This window comes from Anser cygnoides, chromosome 1, assembly GCF_040182565.1.
Source record: "Anser cygnoides isolate HZ-2024a breed goose chromosome 1, Taihu_goose_T2T_genome, whole genome shotgun sequence".
Taxonomy (NCBI): Eukaryota; Metazoa; Chordata; class Aves; order Anseriformes; family Anatidae; genus Anser; species Anser cygnoides.
In genome coordinates, this window is record NC_089873.1 from 121,640,154 (window position 1) to 121,652,030 (window position 11,877).

The 11,877-nt window shown below is 45.3% G+C and overlaps 1 protein-coding gene across 4 annotated transcripts in view; it reads right to left on the reverse strand.

Annotated features, from left to right (window-relative positions):
* LANCL3 (LanC like family member 3) overlaps positions 1-11,564 on the reverse strand; it is a 37,306-nt gene extending 25,742 nt beyond the window's left edge. For 2 of the 4 annotated variants that reach the window (XR_010825945.1, XM_048052821.2), the window contains exon 1: positions 10,966-11,562. Coding sequence is in view for 3 of the 4 variants with exons in the window: in XM_048052821.2 (XP_047908778.2) it covers positions 10,966-11,499 (534 nt within the window). In the remaining variant the exon portion in view is untranslated. Of the gene's footprint in view, positions 1-10,965 lie in introns of all 4 variants that reach the window. The other 2 variants (XM_066980307.1, XM_048052822.2) reach the window with 1 other exon arrangement.
* Between the last annotated feature and the right edge of the window lie 313 nt (positions 11,565-11,877).

The following is an 11,877-nucleotide window of genomic DNA, read 5'->3' on the forward strand; positions in this document are numbered from 1 at the left end:
GCTGGCCTCACGCCACTTTTACTTTCTGTGATGATCTGCAATTTGTGCCATGCCAGTAAGCCGCTGAGTAGAAGTATTAGCTGAAACTACAAGAAGAATGCTGACAATGTAATGGAGGAAAACCGGACGAAGGTGATAAAGTCCTCTGACTCATCTGAATATTGCCCTGCTCTCAGACTGCAGGAGCTGACTGAGGTAGGAAAAGTCCTGGTGATCTCCGTGCTGGCTCCCAGATTTTCCTGGGCACATCGACAAGACAGTTCTGAAACAAAAGACAGTGGCCTAAGAGCTTCCAGTGGCACTGCCTTGCAATATACCCACAAATCCAAACGCAATTCAGGCCATACATCAGATACAGTCAACCACTTCTAACTCAACACCGCTACGCTTGAAGGGCAGAGTGAGGGTCATGGGATTACTCTGAGGAAGTGTGGAATACCATGCTCTTCAAAAACATAACTAAGTTGGGAAGTAACGAGATCACCATCCGCACTTTTCTCCTTGTTAAAAGATTGCCATTTGATACTGTAACAAAATTAGGAAATGCTACCAATTTTCCCTTTGTGCAACTTCTTCTCCGTTGTGACTGTATGTACTGCACACTCCAGGAGTACGACTGCTGTGCCAGAAGACGTGGACGTGGTTCAAACTTCACCAGGAAAAGACGACGAGGAACAGCAGCCATAAGGCAAACCATCCCACCGCCAACAATAATTAACAAGCATTCGCTGCGCTTAGCTGTTACTTTGCATTTGAAGGTCTCAAAGCACTGTATAATTAACTAACGGGAGTCACTGTTACCTCATGCCACAGGCTACATTGTGTGACTGCTGCCCTGGGAGCACTCAGTGCCACGCTTCTCTGCCACTAGATTTGCCGTTTTACATGATTATTCTCTGCAGCTTTATAGAGTAACTGTATGACATGAGAGAGGACGGCCTGGCCAGCTATTTCTGCTCAATTACCTGGGAGAACCGATAATAATTTTGTCAACCTTAATACTTAGCTGCTGGCAGAAGAGTTTGCCTTTCCTTGATACAGCTGAGATTGATAAGGAGGGATGCAACTGGTATTGAAGGCTGTGCGGCACTGTGTGGTGATGAATGGCTCTTTTTGACCTTTGTGGACTTCACGCAGGATCTTCCCTGCAGACAGCTGCAGGGGATTGGACATGACTGAAGAAACTGCAAGGCTTTGCCCATCGAAGTCCATAGAGGAAGTCTGAGGAGGTGCAATAGCGCTGAGAACCGGGTAGTAGGGAAAGAGGCCAAGGGAGCAGGAGTGACTGCAATTTATATTTGACATTGAATTTTTCTGGCCTTCCACGGGTGCTGTCCACATACTACCTCAGGGACTGTTTAGCCTAGGGAGGCTCAAGGGAGATCTTATCAATGGGTGTAAACACCTGAGAGGAGGCAGTAGGGAAGGCAGAGCCAGGCTCTTCTCAGTGGTACCCAGTGGCAGAAAGTTCTGCCAAAATATGAGAGAAAGCTTTTCTGCTGTGAGGGTGGTCAAACACAGGAACAGGTTGCCCAGAGAGGCTGTGGGGTCTCCCATCTCTGGAGATCTCCAAAATCCAGCCCTAAGCAAAATCCGGCCCTAAGCAATCTGCTCTGAGCAGGGGGTTGGACCAGAACATCTTCAGAGGCACCTTCCAGCCTTGGCCATGCCTTTGAGCCAAATCCAAATGTAAGTAAATGCATGTCATTACACTGTTCAGCCAGTTGTGGGGATTTTACTCCTCCAGAGATCTTCAGATTCAACTCTGAGTTGAATCATCTTACCTGTGTTGTTTTTTGTTAACATTTACCTCACAATATTTGTTTACCAAAATAAGCTAACGGTTCTGTAGTTCTTAGAGAACAAAATCAAAATATGAATGCATTCATATGCATTCATATGCACTATGACTCTACGTTTTGTCTTCTGGATTTGTACAAGTACATAAGCATTATTCCCAGACATTTTTGCTGGCATTATCAAAAACATCTATGTATGAGAACAGCAGCCTGGCATAAGCACGCTCATGATTGATTCAGCTCTGCAAGACCAAGAACAAACAAATCAATATTTACTTAAAGGGTCTGAAGAAGTTTGTTTTCCTGTTCTAGTGCAAAGAATTTTCACCGGGTTCATATTTGACTATCTTATTTCTGATCAGATTTAAACAGGTACACGTGAAATGTGTATCTTGGGGACCACTGCTATTATAAATGTAATTTTGGCTAATCTATCTGGTTTAGCCTGAGAAAACTAAAATAACAAAGTGTTAGCCTTTTCACAGCTGGCAAATAGGAATACCTAGAGATCCAAAGTCAGCCTTCCAAAGGAATGAAGAACCTAGAGAAAGTGGCAAGCTTCAATACTATGAACATCTGCAGCAAGGGTGATGCTTCCAACCCGACTATAGTATTATTTTACTACAAGACAATCTCTGCTTTTGTTAGAACACATTTCTGGTGAGCCAAAACACCTTTGGTGATGCTGAATGAAGCTACAAGAAACTTTTATCCAAATAAAAGGATAGATTTCCATTGACTCATGCTGCTGGTCAATCCAAGAATATACAAAACAGCCCTCATTGAAGACAGAAGATGCAAGATGATATGGAGCTTTATATCTACACTAGCAACAAAAGGAAATCACAAGAGCAGAGTAAGTTTAAACTCCAGACACTTCTTCATATTTCATTTATTCCTTGATTTCTAATGTGGACTAAATAATGACTTAATATGGGCCTCCCAAATATATTGTCAAAGCTATACTTCCAGAAGGAAACCCCATCACTGCCTGGATGTCCCCTGAATTATATTGGTACTCCTAGTGTTACAACATCGAGCAACACATTCCCATTTTTGTTCAGAGAATGAAGGAAAGGAGATTATCTATTTGATATTAACGAAACGAACCCCCTCCAGTTGAAGAAGCTTCTCATTTTGCTTATTACAGCACAACTTCAGTGTTTCGGTGATTCCCTGACTTTACACGACCCCTTCCTGCATCACTTATTCAGAGGTCCTAATGAATACCCATCCACGTAGCAGCGACCTATTAAAAGTCTGCTGGATTATAGCAGGTCATGAGACGGATGTGAGTCAGTGTCATGCTGGTGTGAGATGCAAACACCTTACTGAGCTGTATAAATAGAAACACGACCTGGAAGAAACACAAAGTTAAATCTCTGCTCGGTTAGAAAGAGCTGTGCCAGAACTACGTGTCCAGCTTCTGGCACTCTTCAGGAAAGGCTGGAGGGAGTCTGGCGGAGCACACGGGAATGACTAGAGGTGTAGAAAACATGATGCACATGGGAAGATTAGAAGGAACAGGATGGTTTGTTTAGAGAAGAAAAGATTAAGGGCAGAAATTGAAGCACTCTTGAAATACATGAAGGGCTGCTGTAAAGAGGAGCAGAATAAACCTTTCTTAGTATTTCTCAATGGAGAGGACAAGGAATATCAGGCTTGATTTTCAGCAAGACTTAGATTAAGCATTAGGCTAGACTTTCCAATAAGCAAGGTAACAAAATAGTGCCTTTGACAGCCAGGGCAGACTGCAGAACCTCCACCATCGGGTATTTGGAACAGGTTGGAGAGAGGCTGTCAGAAATGACACAGGCACAGGTAAACCTGCCTGGGGGACAGGCGACAGCCTAAGCCACCCCTCAAGGTGCCCACCAGTTCTTTGGTTCTGTGTTGTCACTGTCAGGATTGAGCAGACAAATTATGCAAAATTGCCGGTACAGAATCTGCAATACCCACCACATTCCACGAAGTTATGCACTGACTCATCATCGGTGGAGAGCTGCTTGAACGATTGTCCTATGCTGCTGCTAGCCCCAGGCCCACACACGTCAGGAAGCGCAGCTTCCACTTCCCTGATACCGAAATCTGAATTGGACCAGTACGCTCCCAACTTACCGTCCTCAATTACATTACTAACAATTTATTATTCCCCATGAAATAAAAAAACATTGCACCAGTGAGAGGACAGAAGTATTCAGTGAAGAAAAGAATTAGCCACACAAAATAGCCAAATGCCTTGGACAGCCAGAATGTGTCTTTATCTGGCACAATTCTTTTTTCCTGGGTCCTTCAATGCTGACATCCATTCCGTCTCACTCGTGACACACTGGTCTTCAACGAGAGATATTAAGCCTTTAAAACGAGGAATTCAGGAATGCCAAACTGTGGCAAAAATAGGTTTATGTTTCTGCTCTCACACATCAAAATACACCGATCTGAGAAACACGAAATGACTCAGCAACAGCTTGGACTGCTATTAAGATACTTCTGATCATGTTTGCCTGGAATGAAATAGCTATTTCAATTATTTTGCCTTCCTACTCCTTGAAAAAAATTAAGCAGCTCGCTATCACTTGAAAATAATCCTACAATGTAGATAAGTAATAATTGGTTTTGACTGTATTTAACTGAGCTCTGCCATAACGGAGTGGACACAAGGTTACGCAATATCACACAGTGCTTAATCTCATTCTTGTCAATAGTCAAAGAACTGCATGACAGACACAAGACAGAGGCATCTTGACATAATGCCTGAGCAAAAATGGTGACCCGACTGCATATATTGAATTTTGATTAAAAAAAAGGGGGGGGGAGGGGATACTGAACTTAGCTGACAAGACCCCAGTTTTTAACAAATGCCTTACATGATGCTGCGCTAGGATGCTCCTGCAGAAGCAGAGAAGGCCCATGGGACTCATATGTTTTAATTGCCTCCAGCTCCTTTCTACAGAGCTCCTCTGCTGCTTGGAGGCAAGGCTGAGGGTAGTGGCTTACTGGCTGAGCATCCACAACCACACGACACTTGCTCTGCAATCTTTACATAGGCTGTCAATAGGGTGCTGGGTCCATTTTAAGACTGTCCAGCTGAATTAACAGAGAGAAATTAACTAACAGAGAGAAGAGGGTCTATCGACTTAGTGGAGGAAGGAGAGAAAGGGATGGTTTCTATACCTGAGCCCTGCTAGTTGTGGCGCGCAGCTGTGCTGTGATTTATACACAAGCCTAATGTTTTAACAACGTGTATTAAATGACTATCAAGAAACGCAAGGCTTAATTTTATCCCTTAATGTCAGTGCTGTAAAGTGCAGAGGATGATACTTTTTCATCGGTAAGTGCTGTTAGCCTCGAGCTTCTTTCTTCTCTCACTAGAAGCTCAGTCTTTCACTTTTCTACTTCTTTAGTCTGGTAAATAAGGTTTCCTAACAGAATTACCGTTCAGGTTACACAGTAATTTATGGTACTGTGTGCATGTAGTAGGAGAATTTCAGTGTTAGAAGCAAACACAGGAATATCCATGAACATGGTCGTATTTGCTTCCAGGCATCAGGTAGTTATCTCAGTTATTTGTTGCAGAAAGAAATTAGGGAATAAGACATAATGTTGTGTTCTGAATTTGCAAGTGCTGAATTAGATGACAGCTATTTCTGTAAGTGTGTGTGCTTATGCAAAGAGAATGCAGTAACAGAAGAGTGACAAGCAAAAACCACGCAGACAAAAAAAGTATGTTTCCTCAACCAACTGTAGTGTTTAGTCCTCAACCCCCTCTATAGCCCGTTTTCTCCCTGTCCATACTCTTCTGTTGTATGTTTCTCTTCTAAATTGAGTACATTATCCATCAAACCCACAAGATAAACTACCAGATAAACTGTTTTTTGTTTTTTTTTTTTTACTTTCAGATTTGAATCTCCCCTGCTCCAGGGCCTAAGCTATTTCTTGCTTCTTTTTTTCCCAATTCATCTTTGAATTCTACTCCTCTTCAGACTTCTGTTTTTACATTTTGCTAGTATTTTATTTCCTTTGCTTTTTAATATTTTTAATTGACTCTTTTTTCTCCTCTCCATTCAGTTTCTGTGAAATGTCATTCTTTTTCCCCATGCCTCCAATGTTTCTCTGCCTTTCCATACTCCCCCCCACGCATTTTCCACACACACACTCCTTCTGCTGTGTCATTCAGTGCTGCCTGATACCTCACTCTTACAGTTAACTGTGGCTCTTGGTCCTTTGTCAGAAGAAAGCCAAAAAATCACTATTAGCCTCTGTCATGCATGGAGAAAAACGTAAATGTCAAATATAGCTATCTGTGGAAACACAATTATAATAGTATATATGACATCGATATAGAATACAACATAAAAATTTTGAACAATATCACACAGCGAGCATGAGAAACTTCTTGAAGACTGCCACCAAACTGACCATACCACACACTTCGAAGACCACCAGCTTCCACCCCAAGCCCTGTGCCTCTGCTGGCCCTGGTTTGCTGATTGAAATCCTCAGGCGGCTCTGGGTGCTTCGGGAGATTCGGCCACTGCGTGTGCTCAGCAGAATGGACGCAGCACCTTTTCTATAAAAACGCCCTCTTTCTGATTGCTTTATTTCACTCCTCAGACCCCATTACTCACGCTAGGAGCACATCAGAGGCAGCTCTGCAGAGGGCAAAGACACCGTGCACTCAATACCTCCGCTTCCCACAGGCCAAGGAGAGGTGCTGACAGACTCCAAGGGGTGACCTGAAAGTACTCCATGGCGATGATGAGCACGACGACCGAACTGTCAAGGCTTAGAAGTTAACTTTGAAATTTAAGCTTCGTAAACTTTGAAATTTAAAGGAGATTGAAGAAAGGTGGGAAAGTAAGGATCTATTTCTGGATATAAGAAACTCCTCTGGATATGTTTCTTTTTTTTATTAAACACAAATATTGTAATGTCAGTATTAAAGCTTAGGTTGCTTTTTCAGAAAAAAAAAAAGATGATGCTACACTGGAAAACAATTTTCCAACAGCACAAAAAAGTACAGAGATATCTGACACTGCCTTTGTATAAAATTATTTTTAGCAGACAATGGCAGATTACTACCACTCTTTAGCCATAAGCTTTTGAAATCCGTATTTCTGCAACAGAACATAAAATGTATGTGCACTGTCAAACCTGCATCAATCAAATCTCCAGTCCTGGCAGGATCCCCACCAAAACCTCTTTACTACAGCACTATTAACTGTCAGTTAAACAACATGCTTGAAATTCAACGTTTTAAAACCTAAATTTTCTCCTTTATCTCTACAATTGGATATTCATCTTCCACCACGTTGAGCTGAATTCTGGTGGCCATTATCAAGGCATCACAATCTCTGAATTTGAAGGCTGCTTAAAATAAAGATTCATGTTGCCTTGCTGAAGAGAAATGGAATGGTTCTGAAACGCAGACCCAAACCATTTCAGAATGCTTTCTAAACAAATCCAGGTTTAAATAATTCCCTTTGTTTCACTTTTTACTTTAGAAAACTCCCATTTTCAACTCCCAGTTGAAATTCACCAATTTAAGCAAATTAATGCAAAATCTGTCCGGTATGGCTTGGGAAAGCATGGACAGAAAAATGTACATTTTCAAGAAGCTGGCTAGGATCAAAAGCTTTTTTTTTAAAAAAAAAAAATCTTTACTGGTATCTCATTTAAATGCTCTGTGGCAAAAACTGACATCCTGGCTGTGTAGTGGCCTGTGTAAAATGAAATAATGAAATCAGTAGAGCTCCAGCGAGCACCACAGTGTTTAACATTACAAACACCCCATTTCAGATAAACGGGCAAATTCTTCCACAGATGACTTTAAAGGGTATAGAAAGGGAATGAAATCTCACCTCAAAGGACAACCCTTCCATTTCAGGCACAGGTCAGATAAAAAGCCCGACATGGGAACCTTGAACCTGGGGGTGCACCTCTTCAGTGGGTATTTTGCAGATCTCCCTTTGTAAGACCAATCCATCAAGTGTCTTTCATAAACACTATGTTCAGCATGAATAATCTCACATTACACTTTAAAAAGTCTTAAAGGAACATGTTCTAGGCGGGATTCAGGAAGCTCCTTCCTCTGATAATTTCTGTATCTTTTTCTAAGAGATGGAAAAAAAAATAGACCAAAAATGCAGAGAGAAGTAACCTACAGTAGCGTTGAAATGCGAGGTAAAAGGAAGAGGCTGAGGAACAAGTAATGTCATCCAGGGACATCTGAGGGGTTGAAAGAAAATAATTTTCATTCTCCCCAAGAAATACACTTGCTGGACCTGTCAGTGCCCAGGCACTGCACGTCATGGCATCTCGTTTGTCTGAAAAAGAACCTGAGGCACCTCTCTGCTACAGATAGGAAGGTCACCCACAGGTGGTGGGTAACCTCTTACGATGCCCACAATGTCCTGCTCCTCGACTGAAACCACACCATCAGGCTGTGACGCAGTTTTGCCTCTTCGGTGGTACATAACTGCAACACAGCTAGTGGAAGTCAGTCAGGCCCATCGGTTCAGCCAGTTACTGAAAGAAAACCCGAGCTGGGCTAAAAGGCCGTAACATCCTAGCAGATGGTGATGCAAGAAGCCGCTTGAACTTCTGTACCTTTTCCTCTGTCATCCGACAGTGACATTGCCGGAGGCACTGCAACTGCCAAAAGCACACCATGCTCCATCGGCCATGAAATGGGACAGAAACGTCGCTGAGAAACCACAAGGAGAGGATAAAATACCGTCTGAACAGGGGGCCAAGACCACCATTTTAATGGTCTCTTACTGCTGTTTGCACGAGCAAGCAGAGACTGAGTGAGCAGAATTAAAAGCAGAACTAATGGATTTCCCCAAGCATACATAATGAAGCAACACTAGAAACGTCAGAAAAAGAGGTACCTGAAGAAGACAGAGCAGAAACAAAATTTCCCCTTAACAGTGAAAACACAGGGGCTAAGGACTGCTCAAGTACAAGCGCCTTATCTATACCTAGCTTGTACAAATGATATGTTGTTTCTGCAAGAACAACATTTCACCTCTCTCTCTGTGAAGTACTGATTACAACATAATAGAGATTAAAGAAAGGATGAAAACAACCATCCTTCCTAACGCACAGTGTCTTCTGCATCAAGAAGGTCAGATCCTCTTAATTCTTGCCTGAGTAATCCTTACTCATGCAAAAACTCACAATTAATTCATAGGGGAAAAATGCTGTATTAGCCTAGAAGTCTGAAAACCAGCAGAATCCAAATGCCTTCTTCACAGGAGGGCAATGTTATTCAACTGACAGCATCTTTCAGGACAGTCTTAACTTTCTTAAGAATATGTGAAGCCTTAAAACACTGAGACTGTTTAGCAAAGGACCAAAACATCAGGGCACAGCAGCTGAGCTAAATTAGTATTTACTGAAATAAAGCAGTCCCCTTCCTGCCCTGCCTGGAAAAGACCAACACCAAACCCACAAAAGTAATTGTAAAATTTCCTCAAAAAGCCTTTCTTCAAGGGCAATCGATTTCTCATATGTAGGTTACAATTTGACTTATTCAGAGGAATAAATACCCATATGGGCAGCAGTGGCCAAATTTCAATGTGAATGGATTTCACTTTGTGCTGGAAATGTTTGCGCAGCAGCATCAGAAGAAGAACGTGGGCCACAAGAAAACATGCTGCAATGAGCCATGTGAGACTGTGCACAATCAAATTACAGGAGGTAGCATTTTCCAGCAGTTAGAATCACAAGGCATCGCTTCTATTCTGGGATGTACCTGGCCTTCTGTTTGACCTTGGGTAAAAAAAAAAACGCATGCACTCTCTCTGGGCATCCCTCTCCTCGTTCGTTAAAAGATGCAGGATCTAGTTTGGCAATGCACTAATTAAAATAATCCTGTATTAGGAAGGGAACTTTTATCAGTGGTCAGAAATTTTGCTAAAGCATGAGCACACAGGCTACAGATCATTATCATCTTGCTCACTTAAGGAGCACAATATTTTAAAGTTTCAATTTTTATTAAAGTAAAAAATGAAGTTGTTTTATTAACACAGTTTAAATATTTTCATTTATTTCTTTCACTGCACATTTGAAATTACACTGTGGTGACAGAATAAATAATACTACGGAAGGACATCTAACTTCCTGATTAAAACATCTGCAAGGGGACACAGACTACATCTTAATGCAACCATGGCAAAATAGAGCCTCTACGATTGTCCTTAACTCACCTGCCAGAGAGATTCCACAATATGTGCACACCTGTGCTCACCTGTGGGGAAATTTAACTCTTTCCAGCTGCAAAGTCTAATTTTTCAGCAAGCAAGCAAAGAGGGAGAGCTTTCCCCTTCTTTGCATTGCCTGTCAGAACACATCAGGAGGTTGCACCTGCTCTCCCAAGTGCAAGGACTGTTCAGGGATTGCTCTCAGGGGTGCAAAACAAACAGAAGGGGGAAATAAACGAGGCAGTGGGGTCCAGGGTGTGATCTCATAGAGCTGGTATATCGCAGTCCCCCCAGAAACACAGACATAGGTACCGGGACACACTCCCCCAGTGCAAGCTGAACTACAAAGGTGGCCTAGACCTCTGTGAGGAACCATCATCCCCTCAGACCGGTCCTGCCGCATCTACAAAACTTTCCTCTCATCGGAAATGCTGTCGGAATGAAAAGTTTGGACATGGTATGTTTACGAATAGCGTAACAATTTCTATGTTTATGGTACTTCAGACAAAATCCTGTTGGCATGCTATGTTAATTGCTCAGTGCTGAAATGATTTCTGCTCAAGGTAATCAAAAAATTCACCTGGCTTAGCATGCTCCATGCCTCCTCTGGATATGCCGGAGCCTCCTCGGTGCTCCATTAAATGGATTTCCTCGGACTCCGACTGCCATGACCGGCACTGGACGGGGCAGGCACTGCTTCTCCTTGCAGCATCTACTTACTCCTAACAGCGGCTCGCTCTCCCGGGAGGAAGAAGAGCCAGCAGCACACCAACTTGCAAACCGGGGACTAACAGAGGGAGCACAGATCGGACCCGACACGGGGACAGGACCCCAAACCTAACGAACGCCGCTCGGACACCGCGCTAGCCACCACCCCAGCAGACACCAGACCCGGTGCCGTTGATGATTACTCCAGACCCGGTGCCGTTGATGTCAATGCTCGTTCCCCGGGCCCTTACCTCCATGCCCAGCCGCTGCTTCAGCACCAGGGCGGCGCACAGGTACCCGGCGCGGCCGACGAAGAGCTCGTCGGAGCCGCACTCGAGGAAGGAGAGCGGGGCGCACACCTCGCTCAGCTCCCGGAACTTGCCCAGCGGCCGGGCGAAGTCGGGCAGCCCCAGGGCTCGGTAAACCAGCGCGGCCACCGCGTACACGCCGGCGCCGCCCAGCAGGAAGGCGGCCCGGGTGTCGGCCTCGCCGCCGCCCCGCTCCTGGTGGCGCAGGCAGGCGTCCACGACGCGCCGGGCCGCCCGCAGGTAGGCGTCCCGCGACGGGGCGAAGAGCGGGCACTGCGCGACGTGGTACAGCATGTAGGCCACGCCGGCCACCCCGCCGTACAGCCCGCCCTGGCAGCTCCCCAGGGGCGGCAGCTCCCGCAGGATCCGCTCGATGGTGGCCGTCACCAGGGGCACGGCCGCCTCCGCGTCCGGCCCCGCCGCCGCCGCCCCCTGGTAGTCATCGAAGCGGTTGGCGAAGCAGCGCTGGCTCGCCATGCCCCGGCTCTGCGCGGCGGGAGGGCGGCGGGCGGGGAGGCGGCGGCGCGGCAGGGAGGAGCGAGGGAGGCGGCGAGGGGCCGCCGGGGCGGGCGGGACGCGGCCGCCGTGAGGGGCGGTGAGGAGGCACCGACCGCAGAGCCTGCCCGCAGCCCCCTCGGGGAGCCCTGGAGCGGTCCCCGGGCTGAGGGGGTGGCCGCTGAGGGGTGGGGGGCACCCCCGGGAAGAGGGGAAGGGTGGGGGAGTCCCTGACAGGCTGGCACAAGGGAGGCTTCGGCTCCTTGCTGTCATGCGTGAGCCAAGCAGAGCTTGTGAGGAACGGGTCCAGGGCACTGGATGGATTCCTGGTTAACACAAACAAACAAAACCACCACCAAC